The sequence below is a fragment of the Corvus kubaryi genome, unplaced genomic scaffold, assembly GCF_017639235.1.
Source record: "Corvus kubaryi isolate FWS band 111438036 unplaced genomic scaffold, C.kubaryi_AGA036_p1.0 37260, whole genome shotgun sequence".
In the NCBI taxonomy this organism is placed as follows: Eukaryota; Metazoa; Chordata; class Aves; order Passeriformes; family Corvidae; genus Corvus; species Corvus kubaryi.
The window spans coordinates 2,035,026-2,059,898 of NW_024581077.1; the positions used below are offsets into that span (position 1 = coordinate 2,035,026).

At 38.5% G+C, this 24,873-nt stretch overlaps 1 protein-coding gene across 2 annotated transcripts; it reads left to right on the forward strand.

The window, feature by feature from the left end:
- The first annotated feature begins 1,610 nt into the window (after positions 1–1,610).
- RAB38 (RAB38, member RAS oncogene family) lies at positions 1,611–24,658 on the forward strand. Of its 2 annotated transcripts, none has more exons than XM_042024034.1 (3): positions 1,611–2,076; positions 9,772–10,052; positions 17,966–20,211. In XM_042024034.1, the coding sequence occupies exons 1-3, from the start codon at positions 1,872–1,874 to the stop codon at positions 18,086–18,088; spliced, it is 609 nt and encodes a 202-aa protein (XP_041879968.1). In that variant the 5' UTR covers positions 1,611–1,871; the 3' UTR covers positions 18,089–20,211. The 2 variants fall into 2 exon arrangements, with proteins under 2 accessions (XP_041879968.1, XP_041879967.1); XM_042024033.1 differs by lacking the exon at positions 17,966–20,211 and adding an exon at positions 20,218–24,658 and having other exon boundaries at positions 1,627–2,076.
- Positions 24,659–24,873: the final 215 nt, after the last annotated feature.

The window sequence follows — 24,873 nt, forward strand, 5'->3', positions numbered from 1 at the left end:
GGGACCTTCCACACACTGTTCTCTAAGCAATGGCCATCATCAAAGAGGAGTAAAAGATCAGATGTAATTTAAACCTTATCCAAAACTGCAATTCCATTATTTCCAAAATTGCTAAATCCTCTCAGCCTGTTCTTCAAGCTCCGAAATGGGAAATCTTCAACGTGGTGAAGATGTGTGCGGGAATGGTGAGTGTTTAGAAATGCTTGAATGTTGGATTGTCTCAGGAAACAATGGTGCTGTAAAGGCAAGAATTCACATACCACACACAAGCAGTAATAACAATAATAAGCTCGAATCATGCAAAGATGCTAACTAATCAAACTGGTTTGCCTGTCAAGTTGTAGTCTTTTATGATGTCCATACCTAACGAGGCTGAGCCCTTTAAATTTTTCTCTCTAAACAGGATACAAATAAAGGCTTGTTTTTGAAAAGACAATTTATCTTATTTAAAAAAAAAATAACCCTCTCATTAAAAAAAGGTTCAAGGAAAGTAAGACATTTTTCATCTCGAATTACCTGTTTCCACTTTGTGTGTTTGTGTACATATGTACATGTACACATAAACTTTAAAGTTTGAGTTTAAAGAGTGATTATAAAAGATTGCATAATGTGAATGTTCTGAATTCTTTGTCTACTAAAATCCAGCTTTTTGGATAGATGACAAAATTCTAATGCCATTTCAGTCCACACTTGGGTAAGAACTCCATCAAATAACATTACAATAAATAAAAAATATGTTTTCATTTTATCAAGAACATCAATTAATATAAAAATTATTCACTGATAAGTTGCACACTATTAAAATTCTGTGGGTTTGCTATCAAAGCTGTTAAAAGAATCGAACACCACTAGGTAATGGGTAGAGGTCTCCAGCTAAGCTGCCTAGGTAAAATTCAGTATGTTCTTCATTCAAAATATAGGGACAATCCTGTCAGTGGAATGATTTACTCAAATGGGTTTAGTTGTTTGCAAGTTTGATATCACTTGCTTTGGAAAACAGACACTGGCATTCATATGCTCTAATGCTGTTGCACTTTCATAACTTCTGATTATCGGAGACATGAGATAAACCTGGATTTTTTGCATTTTAGAGTGCAGTTGTATGAAAAAAAAGCATGAACTGTGTGCTGCATTCAGATGGGAGCATGCTTATAGGTATAGAGAGACAATCACAATTATGGTAATGAAATTTTAAAATATGTATGCTATAATTAAATTTGTACAGCTCTCCTAGTATGGACACAAGAAAATATGCTGTATATTGCTTTTGCCGCCGCTTCTAGTGATTTAACTGCATTCACACTGACTTACATGGATTAGAACCATATTACATCCAAAGCTAAAGTCACACTGGTTTAATTTTTGCACTTTAGTGGAGGCATGAAACCTCTGAAGGGAATTTTCTGACTTTTTTGCAGTCACTGGCATGTTAAAGACATCTGGAAACAAGCGTAGGGTGATAAATTATCACCAAGGCGCTGATTCAAAAACTGTGTGTGAAACTAGTGCACAACAGAAACACTGTCCTTTCAGCAGGCAACCAAACAGAGAACAGGACTGTTGCATGAATTTTCCTGCAAAGTCTTTAGCAGCCAGACTAATCCCAGGCACACCTCGTGCTGACCTTTACATACATACGCACAAAATTTTCTGGGAGACTTCCTTCCCCCAGTCGTTACTTCATCTCCCAGCAGGGCTGCCTGCTGGACCTGGTGATCCTGCTTCCGTACGAAGGGAGAGAGCCTCCACCTACCTTGCTCTCCTTCCTTCCCTCCCCAGTCCCTCACTCCCTCTCTTCCCCTCAGGCTGGCAGGATTCCTCGGGCAGAGTATGCAATCAGTTTGCAGGGAGCAGCCGCAGCCACAGGAAAGATGCAGAAGCACAACCAGAAGGAGCACCTCTACAAGCTGCTGGTGATCGGGGACCTGGGAGTGGGCAAAACCAGCATCATCAAGCGTTATGTCCACCAGAACTTCTCCCCCCACTACCGGGCCACCATCGGGGTGGACTTTGCTTTGAAGGTGCTGAACTGGGATGCTGAGACTGTGGTACGGCTGCAGCTCTGGGATATTGCGGGTGAGTACAGAGGAGAAGCCCTTGCCCCATTATCTATCGAAAGAAAATACAAAATGTAGACCCCAATTCATTTGTACTGATCTAAAAGCTGGGAACTGCCAGTGCCTATGCAGTGAGGGAGAGCAGATAGAGGAGAGAAAACTTTAAGGGCAGATTGACATTTTGGAGTTTCCCTAAAACCAGCAGGCTCCCAAACTTGGGAAGTCAGAGAGTCAGAGTAGAACCTTTGCTATCTGATTTTTCTCCCAAGCCCTGGGACACATTCAGAGATCCAGCCACCTCTCTCCAAATGCCCCAGTTGTTTCCCTGCAGCTGACAATATTCAGTTTTACCTCCTTGGACTAACAGATCTCTATGACAGGAGGAAGAGTAACAAGAATGTCCTGTTATATCTTTTTAATTTGGTGGAATAGATGAGGCATTCAGTAAGACGATTAAAATTACTTTTATAGTTTAAAAAATAAAGAAAATGTATGTCTGAGTTAGTTTATTGAATTATGTTCCTTCTTCCTGTCCTTCCTCTCTCTCCTACCTTCCCTCCTTCACTCCAATGAAAGCAACTTCTAATGTGTTTTGAAAAGAGAAATGTTTCTATTTGGCAATTATTTTGGTTGCTAAAAATATAATTACTCATGTTTAAATATCCTTTTTCCAACATCAAGCGAAACAAAAGATGATTTACCCTGTGCAAGGAGGAAAAGAGTAAAGAAGTCCAGATATCCCCACATGCTTACATCATTAAAACCCACAGAATTTGATATTGTTGCTGTCAGTGCTTCAGACAATTTCGATTTGGCTTCAAATTAAACACACAACATTTTTTTGCCACCCCCTTACTGAAAATTAATCATTTTTGTTTCAGTCCACAAAATAAGTTTATCTTGATGGCATATATCACATGCCGTAAGTAATGTTTTTTCATTTAGTGAATGCAGGAATCCAAATAGAACTGTGTAACCTAGTAGATTACAGCATAAAGAAGGGCATTTAAAAACTCAGTTAAATTAAGGAATTACTTTCATTAAGTAGGGGGTAAAGGTGAACATCATATCAGCTGTTAGGCAACTGTGCCAGCCTGTGGCCTGAGCTGTGGGCTCAGTGATGGAGTCTGGAACAGCACTGGGTAAAACTGGTGAAATGAAAAAATTCTTGACATTCTTATCGGCGGAGGGAGTGCCTTTCTTCTGCGCTGAGCTGTCTCATGTCTGAGCTCTGAATTTGGCACTGAGCTACTAAAACTTATGCAACAACGCTGCTTTATGCAAAACGTATAAACTCCGCTTTTTCACACACTAATACAGTCTTGTAGTTTTATGGTGTTAAATACATATATGCTCATACATGTATTTCTTTATTAAAAGTTGGAACAGTGGGGCAAACATTAGTTTTATTGTTCCCCAGTGACTGATTGTAACAACAAATACATGCACTGCCAGAAAAACTTTTCTGTATGAGAAAAAAGCATTTAATAGTAAATTTTGAATGTATCAGGGACTTAAAGAATGTATTTTGCATGCCTTGTGTCAGAGATTTATTACACTACTAATCATGTGCTGGCAGATCATATGATGTAGCTTTCAGTCAGGCTGCAGAAGCAATTACACCTAGTTGTAGTACTGAATGACTAGCAGGCTTTCTGAGTTACCAAATATGACAGAGAGAATTACAGTACTGTACTAAATTTCATATGAACTGCCCAATTCAAACCATCATTGTGAAGGTCAAGACAGTGGTCAGTAATAAAAAGAGTTGCTGTCTTAGCTTTAATGACTTCTGCTTAAGGAGCTTCAGCTGTTGCTGGCTGTACATAGAAAGGAAATTCTGTAAGCAACACACCGAATTCAGACGATCATGGTGCAGACATAGAAGTTATCACAAATAAGGCATCTGGCTGGTGAGAGAAAAAGTGGTTTAAAAATGAAAAAGAAGTAATACTGATTGGAATTTGGGAGAGAATGGAATTGGTTTCTCCTGGCTGTGGCTGGTCATGTATCATCATCTGCAAAACATAAGTGAGCAATGAGAAGAGGGAGGAAAATAAAATCTCTGGTCTAAGAACATCCTCTCTTTCAGTGGAATCTCTGTTATTAGGTCAGGTTTATCTTTGGCGGCAAGGAAATAAAGTTTCAGTCTCTCACCAAGCTACAGGATGTTGGCTTAGCATGCAGGACACCTTGAATTGAAGCAAATTCTGCAAATGCATCAATAATATCTCATATCAGTAATTATATATGAATACATATTGATATACGTATGTATATATAGATATCAGGTATCATTTTAGCTCTTATATCCTTTCCCCTCTTCATTATACAGGCAGAGAACCCAGTACCAAGCATATGTGTACTCTTCCTTGCTTTTCACACTGTGGATCAGTGGGTAGTAAGTTGTTTAACAATCTAGAAATAATTTTCTCAAAAATGTTGTGAATAAAACCAGTGTCAAGCTTATCTACATTATTAGTAGGATTTATGTACATGGTGACTTCATTGGAGGAGCGACATATTCCAGCTGTGGTAGAACCAAGTAGTTTAGCCTTGTTTACCCTTTCCATACCTAAGAAGAAAAAGTAAATTTGGTTCATCTGGTGCCATCTAATTAAATGTAGTTAATATTTCTGCAGCATATTTTTCTGTATTTTTTAATTTGGTAAACAAACCTAAAATTAGATCTAATAGCTAAATGCTGAAACTGCATTTATTTAGATGAGAAAGAAATGCCAAAAAACAAGGATAACTAAGCACTACAAAAATTAATTCAGGGATAATGTAGGCTCTGCATCACACATTGTTACATTAAGACAGGGTTTTTAACACATAATATATTCCTGAAACTGTGGGTGTTAGGCAGGAATAGTAGGATTAACCTTCATGCTATATGATGTTATGGTGTTTGTAACAACATGCTGTCATTAAAATCTACGAACTTATGTCTGACTCAGTGAAGTGCTTAAGTTTGAGGTGACTGAGTGTTTAGTGTTGTGTGTGGGAGGAGATATACATGATAAAATTTTCCTTGTCTTTAATTTCTTCACAACGATTCAATTTCATTTCACCTCATGTCACAAATTATCAGTTCTGGTGTTCCTGCTAAAGTGTGCCATCACCTCTACTGCTGTGTCATAAAACACTATATCTTGCTCCTCAGTCAATTTGCCTTTATCTTTTCTTTATCTTTTCTTTATCTTTTCTACTGCCTTTGTGTGCATATCCTTTAAATTCATTAACAATTTGTTAGAAGGAAAGCTTTAAAAGAAACTCTTAATCATACTTTGCACAAGGTTACTGTGGATGGGGTTGGCTCTGCAGACGCAGGCCAGCACACCACTTCTGAAGAAAACAGCTGTTGTAGACAGCAGATCTGGGTGTATTTGCTATTCCCTTCTCTGCAAGGCCGCTCTCTGTGCTACTGTCTGTGTTTTGTGCCCACACAGCCCAGAGATTTCTCTGAAGACCAGCTTTAGCTGCAGATTTACTGCAGGAAGAAGTTTTGAGTGCATCAGAGAGACAAGAGCGGGCACATCAGAGCCTGCTCCCTGATCCTTTTCCACAGCCATCTCAGCATCCTCCTTATCACTCCTTCTGAGTGGGCTGCATTATTCACTGCTACCAAAAAGACGTTGGTTTGTGTTTAAAAGGCTGGTTCTCATTTCATGAAGAGTTGGACGGATGCTTTGGGGAAAGAACAGTTCCATTACCTTTCCCTGTCACTTTCACCTTCAGAAGCTGCAGTCTTCCCACAGATACAGACGAGTGTCTCTGCAGTTGTAAAGTTTTTAGGATTGTTATGCTGCAGAGGGAGTAAGCGGAAACCTGTTCAGTAATGCCAGGCACAGCACATCATCAGCATTTTAGGCTTTCAGCGGCTGCTAAGCATTGCAGCACATATGCATAAATAAGATAGTCATGGTGACTTCTAGGCTAAGTTACCTTGAAATTACTGTTCTGCAAACATAAATAAGTCTCTTGCTGTGATGGTTTTATTTCGGTATAGATTGGTGGTGGGATCCATGGGCCAGATCCTGCTGACAGCCTGCTTTTCTGCATTCTAGGGTGGTGAACATCAGCTCAAGGCTTGCTTAAGCTTCAGTCCATAAAGACAATTATTTGAATTCAAGTGTGAATATTCTGAAAGCTGTTTTGAAGTGAAAAGTAAAAAATGTTTAAATCTTCTCCACAATTTCCAGCTTCTCACTGTTGTCTAAAGGCTGTCTGTAAAGCAAGGTGGTTCTCAAAAGCATTTTTCTCTTAGGACAGCGGCAAGAAGTAGAACGCATCGTAAAACTCAGCATTGGGCAGTTTTAATCAATTTTTAATTTCAATTTTTGTGCCATATTTCAGATGCTGTGGTCAAGATGGTGGAAATTATCTGAGTTATAGCACTTTATTTTATACCTTTATCAGAGATGAGAGTGGTTAATGAAAATTGTAGGTTTTTGTACAAATTTATGTGGGGTAAATTTTTATAAAATATGAAATTTCAGCTGTTGATTGCTTTAAGCCCATGAGCTGATAGCTTTCCCTGCTGCAGAGGTGCCACTGAGATTAGGATAAGTGTGCAGGCAGCTGCCCTTCAGACAGGGAGTCCTTCCCTTTAACAGAAATCTTGTTGCTTTGTCACTTTGGTCTCACTGGGTTCACTTCCAAGTAGAGTAGGATTCATCTGAATTAACAATTATACATTTCTTCTCAGTCCCCAACTACAAAGAGCCCCTAACCTTAGGTACCTTTGTAATCTAATTTAGGGTTGATAATGCCAACATAAACCACCATCTCAGTGGGCAAAGGCCATTGGATTTGTGGGGTTTGATGCCAAGTGCCAGCGGCCTTGCAAGGGGTGCAGTAAAGTACAATGGGCCAGATCACATATTCCACAAGTTTCTGACCCTTCCAGTGAAAAGCAAAACCAATCTTCCCCTGTCACTCTTTACAGTAAAGCAGATTCTAATATTCAAGGCTGCCTGTGAGATACCACTGAATGGTTGATCTATCTTCTAGCCTGCTTTCTGCCTAAACCATTGTGTTGCTGAAAACCTAAGGCCATATTTTGACATCTTTAATACATCAAACAATGACTATTTTTACAAGTAATTCTGCTAAATGAAAAAGTTTTAGGAACCTCATCTATTAATATAGGATTTTGTTCACATAAGCAAGAATCTGTGGAAAAAAGAGTCCTTCTGCACCCTCAGACATATTACTTAGCTCTCCAAGTTCAATGCAAATACTAAAGAGCACTTTTTCCGCAATGTAAATCAAATAAAAGTCATTATGCAGATGTCATATAACTAAAACTCTGCTTTATAAAGCACCTCTTTTTCCATTCAAAATTGCTGAATGTGTTTCTGTCAAGTAGATTCATACATTAATTATAACTGATGGAGAAAAAGACCACTTCAAAAAGAGTTTAGACAGTTCATCTGGACAGCAGCTCCATTCTTTCTCTTTCTTTGAAGTGGTCTATGATGGAAATTGGTTACCACTGTCTACCTGCAAAATGCTGCTTTTACAAACATGTTGGCTTTTCTGTGCAGTGAAAATCCTATGTATCTGAAAAAGCAGCTGGAACAAGAGGAAGAATCAGTGTCATGCAATTTTTCAGAAATTTGTGGGCCACTACAAGGCAGAAGATCACAACATAGGAGCCTTTTATTCCTCTAGTAACTTCCTTCATGGTGAATGATTTCATGTTGCAAATGAATAATCTAGTTGATGTTCTGTGACACCATGTCCCACATATCTTAGTGATCTGTGTCCCAATAAATATGTGTGAGGCCTGAGTTGTGCTGCTGTTGTATCACCTACAGTGTAAATATATCTACATCTCAAGAATTTTGTATGAGAAGCATAAAGTATCACTGAAATACAATATCCATTGAAAAAGATCTGTATATGTTGCTGCTTACCTCACTGCTGTGTCTCTAATCAGACCTTGGCTTTTGTTTGAAGGCACCTTCTTGCAGATGAAAAAAGAATTTCTCAACAAGGAGATTATTGAATAGCACATGACTTAGCCGTTCATCTGATTAGCCCACTGATAGGAATCATAAGACATTTGAATAAAATATAGACCTAAGAAATTTTGAATATGATCTCTTCTTTCCCAGAAATAAGCTATCTTGCTTTATCAATAGGACACAGTGTTTCTCTAAGGTAAAAAAAATTTGACAGCAATTTGGAGAAGACAGGCTTCTTCTTTGGTTTCTGTATCATGTGAATGACTTTCTCCTTGCTGCCACAGTGCTTAAAACCAAAGATAAACATCACAAACTGATGGTGTTGACCCCATATGTGGGTTCAGTGCTATTTCCATTAAATGAAAGTGCATGAAATGAAAGTCTAGAAGCCCAGCAATCGACACTTTTCCCTTCTCAGCCCTCCCTTACATTTGACAGCACAATTTCCATCAGATAAATCCTCCACAGGTAACCTTCCTGGGGTCACAGGCAGACTGCCAATCTTCTTGTCTTCCTAACCTACTCAAAACTACTCACATTGAGAAACTAAGGCTAGAAACAGGTTTGCATTGAATGTTTCTATTTTCATAGCACTTTTTCCCAGCTATGGAAACACGTACAGGAGTTGTCTTGCTTAAAGGCTGCTGTTGTTTTGAAATGTTTCAGGAGTTTATAATTTTTCTTTGGATCACAGCTCAGCAGTAGACATTAGTGGAAATTCTATTTTTTATTTTCAAGAAAAGTTCTGTGTAGTTTATTTTTTCAGGGTTCCCATGAAAACAGCAGATATATTAGCAAATCCACAGCTGATCAACATACCCCGTCCTGATGCCATGTGTTAATTTGGTCATACTGTTAATCAATAAAATGATAGATATTTATAAATGTCCATGTTTGAATATAATAATGTACTGTTAACTCACAAAAAAATCTGTACTTTCCCAGAAAACACTTTGAATTCAACAAAAAAACCCATAAACCTTCTGAACAGATCTAGTATGAAACCCTCTTCCCAGATTTTTTCACTGGAGTAATGCAACTCTTCATATTGCTACTGCTGTGCTATTTCTTAGAGCACTTTCCATGTTTGTAGGCTTTAAATTCACCTTCCTCACCTCTGTGTTTTAGTTTGCCAGTAAAAGTAAATTTTATTTTAAATTTAATTTTTATATTTAAAGCAATTGCTCTGATGCCTGGTATGGCTCCAGAGCTATATTATGTACTTCTGGTTATCACTTGCACGAGAATATGAAGGATCCTCTTCATGAGTGAGCAGTTTGGTTGTGTCAGATGCTTTAGACAAAATACCAGAGTACCAAAGAGCTTCCAATCTGGTACCCAGATTTTTTTGTGACTCTTGTTGAAAGTCCTATAATGTACCAAAAGACCATCAGTACTGTCCACAGACTGAGAAATCTGGCAGCCTAATAAGGTCATTCACTTATTATTCACATATTACACTTACTATTCACTTATAATGAACTTCATTAAATTTCCTTGAGTGTTTGCTTGAAAATTCCTTTTTCATGCAATACTCTCCTGCATTTTCATACAAATCAGTCTAGCATGGTACTTATAATTATTTAGACAACGAGTAGTTTCCCAGGGACTTATAAAATGAAGTTCTGCCTTTGGTATTGTTATCTTATAAAACCTGCTCTGTGAAATATTGACCTCGACTGGAAACACTGATTTTTACAAGGTGGTATTTTTTTCCCCTCCTACTTTCTTCATTACAGGACAGGAAAGATTTGGAAACATGACCAGGGTGTATTACAGAGAGGCTATGGGGGCGTTTATTGTCTTTGACATTACAAGACCTGCAACATTTGAAGCAGTGACAAAATGGAAAGAGGATTTGGACTCTAAGTTGGTTCTTCCCAATGGCAAACCTGTGCCAACAGTCCTATTAGCAAACAAATGCGACCAGGGAATAGATGTTCTTATGAACAACGGCATCAAGATGGATCAGTTCTGCAAAGAGAACGGGTTCGTGGGCTGGTTTGAAACATCAGCCAAGGTAAAGTTTCCATTTCTTTTCAAATGTTTCTAAGGACAGAGAAATCAGTTCCTAAAATAGTTCATTTGGTCTAAATGTTCACCTTGAAAAGCTCCTCCCTTGGTGGAATTAAAAGTGAATTTGTAAGTATATAGTATACATTTCTATTTCTTTTTGGTCTTTTATTGCAAAACAAGTTATGTGTGACGTTCTGAAATGCAGCTGCTCTAATATGGTAGGCCAGCAGTAAAGTATGGACCTGGTCCACAGGTTACTGCGTAAGAGCCTGGGGAGGAAGATGACCCTAGGCAAGGCATAAAAGCGACCTCTTGTGAATGACATGAGGATGTTTTTTATCATTCTTAACATTGAATATTATCTCTAAATATTTATATAACCACCTTGCCCAAGAAATGCTGATTTGAGACAATAGCTTCATTGCCTTTGATTCCAGAAATTAAGTCAGTCTATTGTAGTGCTTATACAATGCTTACTGTTATAAGCTCTCATTCTCAAAAGCCTCTTCAAGAAAATCACATATCTAGGGAGGAAGGAAATATCAGTGGTCAAAAGTGCTGAATGAGCTGCTTTAAGGTTCAATTCTTTTACTTGGTACAGATTTCCTGAGTGCATGGAAAATTGAGATTAAAATCAGAACAGGCAGGCGGACTTTCAGATTATAAAGGCCAAAGGTACATTGGTACTGTATATCAGTTTGAGATGTTTTAGTTAATTTCAGTGCATAAGGGATTTGTATTGCTGGCATGTGGAATATTGATTTGAACACAACAATTCAGTGGATATTGTGTTGATTGTATCCTCTTTTTATGAAAGCTGGTGTCATCATTGACACTCTGGGGAACTTTTGGATGTTTGAAATGTAAACAGTTTGGTTCTGGTTTGATCTAGATTGTTAGTAGGCTGACAGCCAAAATGCTACATTTGATTGTTTAATTCCTTTTAAACATTTTATGTAAGGTACTTACAGATTTTGAGAGTGTATATTTGTGTTTTGCTTTTTTGGTCTTGACACCTTCTTTAAGCATTAGTATTTAAAAGATGTTTCACTTGTAATCAGCAGAAGTAACAGCAGGAGAATAGCAGCATTTCCCAGACTGCCTCAAGCATTGCATGAGCTCTTAGCTGAGATTGCAGCTCTTCAGTACTTAAAAGGGGCTTATAAGAAAGATGGAGAAAAACCTGTTATCAGGGCCTGTTGTGATAGGACAAGGGGTAATGGTTTTAAACTAAAAGAAGGTAGATTTAGAATAGAGATAAGGAATAATTTTTTCTGACAAGGGTGGTGAAACTCTGGAACAAGTTGCCCAGAAGTGGTGGATGCTCCATCCCTGGAAACATTCAAGTCTAGATTGGATTTGTCTCTGAGCAACCTGATCTAGCTGAAAATGTCCCTGCCCTGGCAGGTGGGTTAGACAAGATGACTTGAAGATGTCCCTTCCAACCCAAACCATTCTACGATTCTATGATTCTATGATTCTGTGTCTTTGTAATGAATGTCTTTGCTTTCCTACTGAATTGGTCTGAAATCTAATCGCTGTTTCTTCAAGATGCCACTTATAGGGAGAAATTTTGGTCTAGGTCAGTGTGTAAATTATGTTGCTCCGCAACAGGGTACTTCCTATTCCTTCATGTGCAGCACCTGGTTTGTATTCAGGTCTGCGGTTCATCTGCCGATTTGTGTTGGGTGAGGCCAAGAGAATCCAGTGTTCCTCTTTAGGATAAACTATATTATACTATGAGAATGGAATCTGTACCATGAATTCCATACATCAATCCCCAGAACATGTTCACCACTCAAAAAGGGCGACCACATTTCTTGTGCCTGCACCTGCCTGTGCAGGTCATGACAGAAAATGAATATGCAAACAATTTTAAAGATCACAGAGAGGTTTCATGGTGTTGATGTCTGGGGCAGAATTATGGAAGTATAAAAGTCATATAAAGGACATAAATTTTTTTAAAGTCACAAAAGAGGAAATCTTTCCAACTTTTTCTAAGCCACATAGAATTAAGATTTTCTGTTACTTTGAACATGAGAAATATCTAGACTCTTCTTATTTTATTTAACTCTGAAACTCTAGAAGTCCCCAGATTGCCAATGCAATCATGTAGGAACAGAAAAAAAATCCAGCTATGACAAGACTTGCTTTCAAAAGCCACTGTGAAGGGAGTGGTGAGAGTTGAGGGCACACAACTGTTCTCAGACCGTTCTCTGCTGCTATACACCAGAGGTTAGGATCTGTTCTTCTGCAATCCATACACCTGATTTCCACCCAGAATTGAAGGCTTCTGACTTTAAAATTATGCAAAGAGTCATTCCAGTAAAGATGGTAGAATCACAACATTCGAACTAAATTAGATCAGAATAATTTCCCCACTTGGTCTAAGTTTTAAACTAAACTCTACGCTTCCTTTTCTAAATAAAATTTATTATTACTATTATTTTAGAATAATGGATATTATACATACCTGGTATTCTTTCAGCCTAGGGCATCATAAGTAATTGCACTTGGTTCTGGGAAAAATTAATACCTAACTCTGTTCGCTACAGAGAATAGAAACTCTTCTGAAGCAGAGTAACACGGACAAAGGAGTCATCATATTGCAGCCAGCAGTTTTAGCAGTTCATATAAGTAATAACTCTGTTTTTGTGGTGCCCTGGAATAATTAGATCTCCGGAGGTTTTCTCGAGATATGCTTGGAAATGTTAAAGCCTTGAGAGCAAACTGACTATGATTTATGCATTTTTGAAAAACAAAGATGATTACTTAGAAAAATAACATCTTTTCGTTATGGTTGCCTTGTAGAAAGTAGCATGCTGTATATGTACCTACCATATTTTAAGCTGTCAAGGGTTTAAAGCTTTTGTCTGTAGCACCAGAAGATTACACCAAAAAAAATCACTGTATTATTCCCTGGTGCTATTTTCTGTAAGTAACAGCTCCAATAGAAGACATTTGAGCCACCTAATGCATTCTCATGTATTAGTTTTGATTCTTACATTAATCTGAAGGAAATACTCAGCCTGTTTCAGTCTTCTGCTCCCTACAAAGATAGAATATTTTGTTTTGGAATAGTTATAGTACATGGAAAGCTATCCATAGTTTTCCATGTAAGAAGGGCCTTATTGGGCACCACCACCTCACAGTATAGTCACAAGTTACACTCTTGCCATATATCCGGTGGTGAGCCTGGTCTCTTTTATATCTGCATATTTACTTTGCTCGTATTGATTGCAATCTGAGGGGCACATCCCCAGATAGTCACAAAATAACCCTTAATAGTAAATTCTTTAATAAATTTTATGACCAAAACTATTGTGAAAGATTCTTTCTTTTAAAGGAAGGAAACTTCTTCTTCCTGTCACACATTTAGTCATCCAGCACATGGCCGGAGCAGCTGAGAGCTCCACTCACATTTCCAAGCCTTTAAACTGTTTTCACCACCATTCCAATTCAAAGAGGTGAGCTTTTGATTTGGATTAGAAAAGGAGCAATTTCAAGCTTGTTATCACTTTGTAATGAAAATGGAACTTGTGCAATAAAACAGACAAGTCAGGCTAAACTAAATGTGCTCGAAAGTACCTAATTCAGAAATAACTTGAAATGCCTTACAACTGGACATGGCTGTGTTGTGATTATGCCTGAGTTCCTCTTTTCCCTGCTGTAATTCTGCTGTCAGCAATAGAGAGTTAGATGAAAAGACAGTCATGTTTTTCCAAATTGCCCGGAAAGGCTGGTAGCTGTGCTTTTCAGGTCCTTGCAAAACTAAGTCAAGCACACAGATCCTTGTCTCCTGACCATCCTGGTCTGGAGACTGATGAGCAGTCTGAGTCTCTGGGCTATTTGGAAACATCCTATTTGGACCAGGAGAATGTTATAGAATCTTTCCGCCTCTAAGAAATGTGGATAATAAGATGTCATTTATTCAGCTTTTTTTTTGACAGGCAGTCCATGGTGTGTCACCATAGATTCAGAATGAGTTGGGTTGGAAGGGACCTTAAAAATCATCTAATTCTGGCCCTCTGTAGGGCCCAAATGCTGGACTAGCAATCAAAAGTCCTCTTTGCCGTTGATCTACTGTGTTACCTTCAGAAAGTCATTCTCTCCTCTATTCCAGCCTTTCTTTTAAAAGCAAGAACATTAATTCTTCCTATCTTACCAATGAATTCTGTGAATAATCCAGGATCTACTAGCCCTTGTTTAAATCACAGATTCTTTAGTTCTTCTGACTGGACAATTATTATGAAAGAAGAAAAAAGCAAGCTATGCAGTAGACTTACAGAGGAACACAATAAGCAGTTCTGATTTCCATAAAGAAAAACAAGATTTGGACAGGTATTTGAATTAGGCTGACACTCTAAACTGATCTGCTGATCTGGAAACTTAAATCCAAACAATCCATTTGAGACTACAAGACCCAGTTAGGGATGTATGGGTCCCTAAATTGTCTTTTTAATTCACTGTAAAAAAGTCTAACCAATCTCACTGTACAGTCTTAGAAAATATTTCAGATTCTGCCATAAAGCAAGAAATAAAGCTGACGCTTAAGGCAGAAGATTTCTTTTCAGATGTACAATCACTCTGTGCAATATTCTCTGCAGAGTTTTTTTCCTGATATGAAAAGGAGCTGATTCAGATTGTCCTATGGGTGTTAGAGCTATCCTGTAGCTCTCTGGATCACTTTCATGAAATATGTTATTTACTGCTGTCCCAAAACCAGAAATTCAGAGATTCACAAAATTCTTGAGATTGGAAGGTCATTTAGTGAAATAATTTTGTTGCAGGATATTCATCCAGCTGTAAGAATTCAATCAGAGAAATTATCTTGTTCTCAGAGTTGCAGTCACAGCAGTTCACATCCATGAATTTCATGTTCCTGCATCCAGATGGCTTTTAACTTGTATGGTTGTGTTTTTGTAAAAACACCACCACAGAGTACCGCACACCATCTTAATAAGGCTCTGCTCCCAGCAGTTTCCAAGGGAGTTCTGTTAAGGGAGCATGTGGAGCCACTCCCTCACACTGTTAGCTCCAGGGGAGCACAGGTTAAAGCATCCTTAAAGTCATTTCCTTGCTCCTGGATTTTAGTGCATTATGGAAATAAAATGTGGAAGCTATGAGCTTCTCACTAGGCTCCCATCTAATACCTGAATATTTCACAATTTTTAAATGTTTACTTATGGGAAGTAAATTTCCTTCAACTGCAGTAGTAGTCTAAGGTCATGTCTCTCGGCAGCGCTGATTTAGAGTTCCCCAGGTGCACTGCGCCTGCATACACACTGTTCTTCACCCTGGTTTTCAAGGTAAGACTCAGAAGAGTCAGATTCAGTAAGAGGAAGAAACTATCAATGTAAAAATGGAAAAGCTTTATATAAGAAAACAACCACATAGACAAATCTAAGATATATGCATGGTAAAGAAACAAAAATTTCATTCTTCTGAAAGTGAGACAGGCCCTTAAAACTAGCAAGGGATTTTGTTCTTCTACAAAGAGCTAAGTGCCAGTCTAATCTGTGGGGACTTATTTCATATATTAAAATGGAATGTCCTAAATGTTAATGTTCTGCATCTGCAGTAAAGATGGCAGATAAGGGGGAAGGTAATCCAGAATGCAAAAAAGGTTGCTGAGCTTGTGTACTGCTTTGAGTCACATTCAATAATGTATTTATTTTCCCTTTAGTTGATTGTTGATTACGAGGCATTATTTCCAATAGCAATCAGTTCAAAGGTTTTAAATAATGCAGCTCTCTTTCCCTGCCCTCAGTTGCTATCCTTTCCATAAAACCACCCTTCAAAAGAACATATTTGAATAAGATCGATCTACAAAGCAAATGCTAATTTCATTTACGTCCTCCAGTGTTCCTTTCTGGCTTTCAGAGATTACTCAGAGTTATTTTCATTGCCTTGTTTTGTTTGGTAATAGAATAAAGAGTAGCATGTTCTGATTTTCACTTTTGCATTCTTTCTTGATGAGGCCAGGAGAAAGATTGGCACAAGTAGTCAGGCATCATCACAGAAGCAGGGTTTAGGTCCTTGCTCTGGCAGATTTTGGGAGGGTGATGCAGGGAAAGTCACTTAGGGATGGATTCACAACTCAGCTCTTGCACTGACTGGGGTAGTGTCTCAGATGCTGGGACTCACTGAGGCACACAGAAATGTGCTAAGCACCTCAGGGAACAGGGCAAGGCAAGATGCCTAGGAAAGGGTTTTATAAAGGCTGGCATGCTGAATCAGGAGCAGAGGACTGAGAGTCACAAAGACATCATGATATGGGTAAAATCCGTCCTTTTTGGTCTTGCAGTAAAAGCTCTCTCTTGGGAGAGAGCTTTTCTTGAGAAGGGAAAGTGTTGCATTCCTACCTTATCATGCAAAGACTTCATCCTATGCCATCTCCCACTTTCCAACTAGCCACCATGTGCTGGACCAGGCTTCATGCAGTTTCCTCTGTTTGTGGCTCTGCTTTTTCTCTGTTTGACAAATGGTCATAGCAGCACTTCCCTATCACAGAAAGCTGCTGTCCAGATAAACACACCAAAGGTGCAGTGTTGAATACCAGCCTTAAAAGCAATATAGGGAGACAGTGTCCCCTGTGTTTGGAGAGCTCTGAAGGTAAAAGTGGCCTCAGAGGAGGCTGGATAGCAAACACTACAGGGGCATCTAGTACCGTGTCAAGAGCCAGATAACACCTGGATGTATTGCTGTACAGAAATAGCTCCACCAAGGAGGCAGAGGAGGTCCCTCAGTATGACTCAAAAAATTTGCTCAGAACGTGGAAGGAGGTTATTATAAACAAAAGCAAAACCAAAAGCAAATAAAAAGAGGAGAGGAGAGAGGAGGAGAGGAGAGAGGAGGAGAGGAGAGGAGAGGAGAGGAGAGGAGAGGAGAGGAGAGGAGAGGAGAGGAGAGGAGAGGAGAGGAGGAGAAAAAATAAAAATAAAAATAAGCCTGAACTTCAGCAATCATCACAATTCCTGTGGTGTTCTTTTGTAGGACAAAGCCACATGGGAGATGACAGTTACGGCATTTTAAGAGACCCATTGAAAGACATTGTTTCACTCCACTGTCTCACCTATATTTTCTTGCTTTTTTGAAACATAACTAATGTTATTTTTAGGTATAATTTAGGCTGTTTCCATGTCTCAATACCATTAGTAGGGTGTCTGTGATTATTCCTCTCTGTCCAATCTTACACTCTGATTGTTGGTTTCTTTGTATTTGGGTGGATTTTCACTTTCTTTTCTCTTTCCTCCCCTTAATTGCCTTTGAACATCTCATGTGCTCTAAAAATCACCAGGCCTCTGGATGTCTATGTTTGGATAACAGATCACCTTCTACTGTCTGCAGCTGCTTCACTGCATAGCAGAATACAGATTTTTCTTTTGCAAAACACACTATAGGAGGAGAGGTGGAGAAATCAATATTTCATTAGTCAGACCAGAATACAGCAATGTCTGATCTGCAGATCTAGGACACCACAGGATTAAGGTTGTAACAAAAGGCAATAGTAGCATCAGAAAGGAAGTGGTCAAGGCAGGGATCTGGGACAGCAGGAGTTGCTTTTTTGGCCTGACCACAGGCTCCTTGCAGCAGGTGACTTAGCATGTCACTTCTCATCCATACCCTGTGCCAGTTGTCACCTGAACCACGGGAGCAGACTGGAGCTGGACACAAAGTAAAAACCAGCTGTGCTGTCTGCCAGGGTCACACTTCCTCTTCCTACCCTTGTACCCCAGCTGAAACTGTCATCCACACAGCTTAAATGGTTCTTATAAATGTTCACGATGAGGAAATGCCTCTCTACACTCAGGACAGGAGTTTTTACTTTTTATTCCTTCCCTCTCTCTCTTTTTTTTTTTGTTTTTGTTGTTTGAGCACTGGCTGAATCTTTTTTTTTTTCTTCTGAATTTTTAGGCTCATGTCTGGCACGTGGACTTCCGTCTATCACCATCAGGCATGAGGGATGTCCACCTTTACCCATTTCATGCTTTTGTGGGCTTGGTTCCTTCCGCCTTTCCCAATCCTGTAAAATGGTAGCCTCTGACAAAGAGGGGTTTTGTTAATACATCTGAACATTAATCAATTTGGGCACAATCTTAGATAGTCCCTAAGACATTCTTGAATAAGCACATGCTGCCGTTTCAAGACAGAAGCAGCACATGGGTAAATTAAATGCTCACCAGTCCATTAGCAAAGACAAACACAATGCAAAAGGTTTTTACATTTCTGGTTTTGTGCATTTAACAATCCTGTTTTGGCATCAGTTTTCTAAGCAGTACTGAGAGATATTTTTCATTGTCTGTTTTTTCTTTCTAATAAAATTTCACAGTGGTCTGAAAAAGATTTTCAGTGCATGCTTGAGGAATTTTCATATCTTGTCTGAGAGGCGCGTGATACAACAGAATCTCAGTACAGAGATGATTCCGAGTTCCATGTTACTTTCTAGGGGTTACTATGTAGATTACTTTTCTAAACATTTGGAGGTTTGCAGCCTACTGATATTCTACAAAATATTTAAGTTCATGTATGTCATTGAAGAAACCTGTGAAATCTTGCACTAATTAACATTTTCAGCTAGATCCACGGATTTCAGCCCTTTACTGTGGGGCAAAGGGATGGACAATGGAATTCGTGGAGTTTTGCCATTTATTTAAAGGGGATTGGATGAAGTCAGCCTAACAGAATCCATTCCTTTAGTTTTTGATTTTCCTATAAATGTGCCTTCTCTACTGAGACACACACATTTCTTTCTTTTATATCTAGTTTATGGCCTCAGTACAGCAGGCTCCAGATTGCCACCCAGAGGGACCTGGACATGCTCAAGAACTGGGACTAGATGGCATTTAGATATCCCTTCCAACCAAAACTACTCTATAATTTGGTGATTCAGCTTGAAAACCTGGGTTATCTTAGGTTGCTAATAAAACATTATATTTATTGAGCAAGAGTAGCGTGTGCATATACACAAATGTGTACATATATACTGGTATGCATTTCCATATGGTTGTATGTGGCTGTGTGATACAATTTTCTAGCAGATTGAAGCTACAGTGAATTTTCTATCTCCTGCCAATAATTAGACTAGAAGAGTGTTTTTTATGCCAGAAAGCCTGACTTTTCGTTCCAAACATACTGGTGGCTGTCATTAAAAAAAAAATCTTTACTCAGTAGTACTGCTTATTTTCTATGCTGTGTTGAGCTGTGTCTCAGGCTGTTGATCAGGCTGTCTCAGCTTTATTTATTCTAAGAACAGAGCAAGGGTTGCGGCAAGTTAAATGTGCAGTTGATGTAAGGCACATGTAGGAAAAAAGGTGCTTTAGCTTTCATTTTTAACCCCTAGAGTGAGGATTTCTGTCCTGCAAATGAAACCAGTGGTGATATACCTCTTCTGAAACAGTGCATTGGAGATAAGTCCCTCAACAAGAAATAAGGGGGGACTCCAAACCATACAGAACTTTTTTTACTGTTTTTGAGTAATTTGAGATTGTATCATTTATTCAATGAATCTGGTTCATCACAGTTTGGTTCTGGTTTGATCTAGATTGTTAGTAGGCTGACAGCCAAAATGCTACATTTGATTATTTAATTCCTTTTAAACATTTTATGTAAGGTACTTACAGATTTTGAGAGTGTATATTTGTGTTTTACTTTTTTGGTCTTGACACCTTCTTTAAGCATCACAGGTTTCATTGTGAGCATTGCATAGAGAAATCTTCTTGAAACTGTAGAAAAGGCTTTAAAAAATAAGTGCTGTGAATGTATGTAATTGCTGGTAGGTAATTAACTATTTGGAAATGAGTAACCATTATTCAAGCAGTGAAATATAGGTTTTGGAGCTTTACCTCAGGCATTGGTCTTCAACACCTCTGCAGAGTTATTTTTTTTTAGTTTATTGAAGCAATCAAATCACCAAGAGATTGAGGTAAAAAATTTAAAGTCAGCTCTGTGTACATTTTAAAAGAGCTATGAATCATAATTTATATAAGACTTAACTAACTTCAAAACTCCAGTAAGCATTATTCAACACAGTCAATTTTTGAAAACTGTTTATTAAGGTAAGTAAACTTTTGATGTTGCTGAGAGAAGAGTTTAATTAGGCACAGGAAATATGCAGCGTGGTTTAATTAATATTGACTAATCAACCTCTCTTTTTCTTTCACTTGCAGGAAAATATAAACATCAATGAAGCTTCCAGATGCTTAGTGAAACACATAATTGCTAGTGAGAGTGAACCAGTTCAGTCTATTGAACCAGATATTATAAAACCACACTTGAATTCCTCCAAGATTGGCAGTTGTTCAGCTTGCTTTAAATCCTAAGAGACTTCCAGACTATTACAAGAGCCGAACAACTATGATTCACAATTTATACTTTATTCAACGAATCCAGCCTGCCCACATTGTCCCTAAGCAGATTGCCATTTTCTCAAAAATATATTTAAACTTTTCCTTTTTTTTTTTCTTCAGCTAAAATTTATTATGAGCTGTTCATTGATAGCAACTATTCAAAACTCTCTTTGGCTACTGGTCAAATAAGACTCATGGTGATGGCTGTGTTTTCCTATTTGGGTAGTGCCAGTGATATCAAAACCTATTTCTTTGCCATGTTGTTTCTGAAAACTCCTATTTGTGATGTGACTGCAGCAGCACCCTACTTGTTCATTGATTTCCAGGATGCTTTCTCAGTACCTTGACCAGGCAAACATCATTGCTCTTTGTCACCCCTCAAACTTGAATGATCTTGTGTCATATGAGGAAGATGATGATGACAATGAAAATTTAGCTGTTCAGAAGGAGACACCAAGAATGCACACAGTTAAATCACCCCATTGCAAGTTCAGTCTCCTGGATGTAGTGACAGGACTGAATGTGAAGGAACATTTCACATCATTCAGCTCTCCAGAAGATCTGAACTTCCAAGACTGATGAAGTATTGGCTCCCTTTTTCTGAGGAGTTACATTCTCGCGGTTGATAGCATTATCTTAGATGAAGCAAAAGGGAACAAGTCAAGGGTGAGGGGTGACAAAACAGGCAGTCAGGGGTACAGTCTCACAGGTGAAGCATCTCAGGGTTTTCAGAAATGTTATCTATTCTATAGAGCCAGCATATCCTCTGGAAAGCCCACATTGATTCTTTCCTTTCCTCTCCTCCCTCATGCCACAGATATGCGTGTGTGTTTAAACTGTGCGTATTCTGTAAGTCCTTACATGCATCCCTTCATTATGTTTATGCTCATGGGAAAATTCACCATCCACACTGTAACATACAAGCAGAACTTTTCAGGAATCCATCTGTGTTGAATAGCAGGGTATTTGCTTTCTGAAAACATTCTTCTAAAATGTACATGAACGATCACAGGGAGCAAGCAAAATGAAACTGTCTTAAGAGACTCTTCTGGAAGGTGTGAAGAATTTACTGAACCGTACTGTGGAAATGAAATGGTTGATTTTCAACAGCTCACAAAAACTGCAGGTTGGTGGGGTCATTCAGAGAAGTGTGTCTAGACAAGAAGTCTTGACATCTGGCTGCAAGCCCCTTCAAGACAAATTTTGCCTCTCTCCTGCCATAGAAAATTCACTTGCATTTTCTGTTCTTACTCAGACTTTTCCTTCTTAAGGTGTGAACTCTCAGTTGCAGGAACCGTCTTCAGAGATGGGTTCCTCTTCTTAGAGAGGTGTAGCAGCATGGAAGGGAGGAGACAGAATCTCATGATGCCTTATATTTGCAGATGTCACTGCAATACTTCACTGAACACGTAGTTGGAAATGAAGGAGTGAAATTCTCAGTCTAGTAAATATCTGCTGCATAGGAAAAATGAAAAATATCTGCTGCATAGGAAAAAAAATTCCTCAAGCTGACCTTGTAATGTCAGACCTGTGAGGTTCATGTGCCTGTAAAATTCATCCTACTTGGCAATGTAAGGTTTATGTTTGGACTCAGAGTTCTTTTGCAGCCTAAATGATTCTATGACTTTGTGCCTCTATCACTAAATGTTCTGTTACCGTATAGGCACTGCAGAAAAGAGCTATGTTTCTTTCCCTGGAGAGCCAGGGACAGAGACATAGCTCTTTATGTGCTCTTCCTAAAGCCTTCAATTTTCCTCACAGAATTTTGGAATAAGAAAGCAAGATCTTTAGTTTTAAAAATAAAAATTCACATCCAGAATTAATCTGCACAGACATGGATGTATGGATACATATCTATAATGAGCTGGGTTTTTTGAGAATAATTTTCAAGCTGTCTTGATTGCTGTGTTATTTTTAATACCTGTGTTAAAGATCCTTTAACTCCTGCTGTGATCTGTGTCAAATTCCTTAAGCTTCCTGCCTCAGTTTCCTCACCTGTCAAACAGGGATCTCTGTACACACCTACCTCACAGCACTCCCTGAAAGTTACTGTTGGCACCGTGCTTTGGAGATACATGTCCTACCAAACGCCAAGCTCTGCTACTGCTCAGAACGAAATATGAGTGCCCTCTAGCATAAATACATGGTGCTGTAATGTCTTCGTGTTCTACATCTATCAAAGGCTTGCCTGTGCTGCAAAAATTAGCTACAATTATTCCACCTCAGTTAAGCTGGTCAAGGTTATAAAGCAATGTGTGACTGCATGGATGATCAGATTGGCTGGAGATGGTCTGCAAACAGAAGCTGTGGCTGCAAAAACATCATGGTACTAGTTTAATAATCTCAGCAACAAAGCTGCAATTCAGAACTAGTGCCACATCAGTTGTTTCAAATGTAAAGCATTGTTTAAGTCAAGTCATATGGGTGACTTACTAAGGATAACAATTCATATCCTGAGCCAACACTGTGGAGAACACAAGAAACAAGATATTTCAGATAGCTTCTAAAGGGCTAATTTTTCATGAGTTGAACCCCATACTTCACTTATAAGTCTGTGGGTCTCAAGTGACGCAGAGGAAGTTGCCGTTTCATCCAAAAATTATTTTGTGCTCAACTCGCAACAAACATAGCAGTACCTAATGTGTTTTACTTATCCTCATATCACCTCTATTTGGTGGCTTCCATCAATACTCACTAAGCATAATGGGAAATTCCACAAGACTTTGACAGCTAGGGCTAAAGATCTGGTATAACACTAATTAAGACAACCCTGTATAAATAAAACAATTAAATGACATATAGAGATTTTTCATTATGCACTCTATTGTACAAACCTGCTTTGAAGTATGAGCTCATAATCTGTTCCCCGTGTTTCTGTTGTGTCAGGTTGTACTGCAGTCATTCATCTTGGGCAGATTTTCCACCTCTGGTAGATGGTGGACAGAGTGTGGCCAATTGCTAGACTAAGGACTATGTAAGTTCTAAAGTCATACATTTTTACACCATGAGAATTAGAACAGTATCACAAAGAATCAGGCCTCCTTAGGAGGTTACATAATTACATATGTTCATTTTTATTTCTACTAAAGTGATAAAAATCTGTCAAGTCTTTTTCTATAACACAATAAATGTGTGAATGCAACCTGAATATCTAGCAAACAGAGCCTTTTTAGAGGAGGTTGTTCTAGGCAGGCTAGAATAAAAGCTTTAATTTAGAATTAACGAGCTCAGTTTGTGCCAATACCCTTTTAGGAAATGTAAAATTTAATTATACTGTGTCAGTCCCTAACAGGTTGGATTTCCTTAGGTTTTTTTGATGCACCCTGTGCTATGTCCTCTTTGCTGGTCACCAGGGACCAGGCATCTTAATCACAAGCCCATTTCAAAATTAAACATTTTCCCTTTCTGTTTGCAATAAGTAATGAAAGATGAGTCTCTGTTGCCTTGCAAATGGGCAAAGGTACTGCAAAGTGGAACTAAAATTAATTTTCATTCTAGTTCTCCAAATACGCCCCTCTGGGTGTCCCAGCACCTCAAACCTCACGTTGATGAGCTAGGGAGGTGCTGGACATGAGAGATCAGCCCAAAACACTCAAAGAAAGCAGTGGTTGAACATCTTCACCCCCAGACATCATTTGCAACACCAGTAATGACAGAATGTCTTTCATTTTCCATATTTGAAGCTCCATACAAACAAAACCTCGTGATCCTAAATACTTTGGGAAGCATATACATATTACTGATAGGAAAATGGATGGAGTGAAAGATAATTGCTCTGTTATTCCAGAAAGATCATAATATATTTGACCAGGTTCTGCTTTCAATAGAAAGCCATTTGGAAAACTGAAAATCAGGCTTTTTTATTCTTACAGACCATTTTTTTCAGATAACGTATTTTCATTAACTTTTCTGTTCAGGAATAGCTGTTCCAACAGTACTTTATGCATTCAGCTTGAACTGTTGTACATCAATATTTCATCTTCAGATTTTTTTTTCTGTTTTAACCTACCTGACTATATAAAATGGGGAAGGAGGGAGAGAGGGAATGAGAATGTGAACCTTTAAACAGCTGTGTTGTTTTACTTCTTGAAACAGCTTGTTGAGCTGGATGAAGTGAAATTGGTAAACAGATGTGGGAAATGAACTTAGTGTCGATTGCCAGGAAACAGTCAATGAAAATATCTTTTACTGCACCAATATTTATGCATGTGACCGCAGGTTCTACTGTAATAAAAGATGGTATTTCTGACAAAACATGGAATATGAGTAATTTGTAAAATTCATTCATTAACCACAGTAGGCACATACAAGTATCCACAAGCTAATTCAGCTTTCCTCATATGTAGCCAATTTATGACATATATATGTCTATTTTAATAATTTAATTTAAACTGCTTACTTTCTGTACAACTTCTCTTTTAAACCATCCAGGTTAGTGTTTGACTTTGGTTAAAGAGTTACATATCTGAGACAGAA

Excerpts from the sequence above, each read along its gene's own strand:
- RAB38 (XM_042024033.1), top strand. The coding sequence starts at position 1,872 with ATGCAGAAGCACAACCAGAAGGAGCACCTCTACAAGCTGCTGGTGATC. Across the intron at positions 2,077-9,771 it reads GCAGCTCTGGGATATTGCGG|GACAGGAAAGATTTGGAAAC; the intron begins GTGAGTACAGAG and ends TCTTCATTACAG. Across the intron at positions 10,053-20,217 it reads GGTTTGAAACATCAGCCAAG|GAAAATATAAACATCAATGA; the intron begins GTAAAGTTTCCA and ends TTTCACTTGCAG.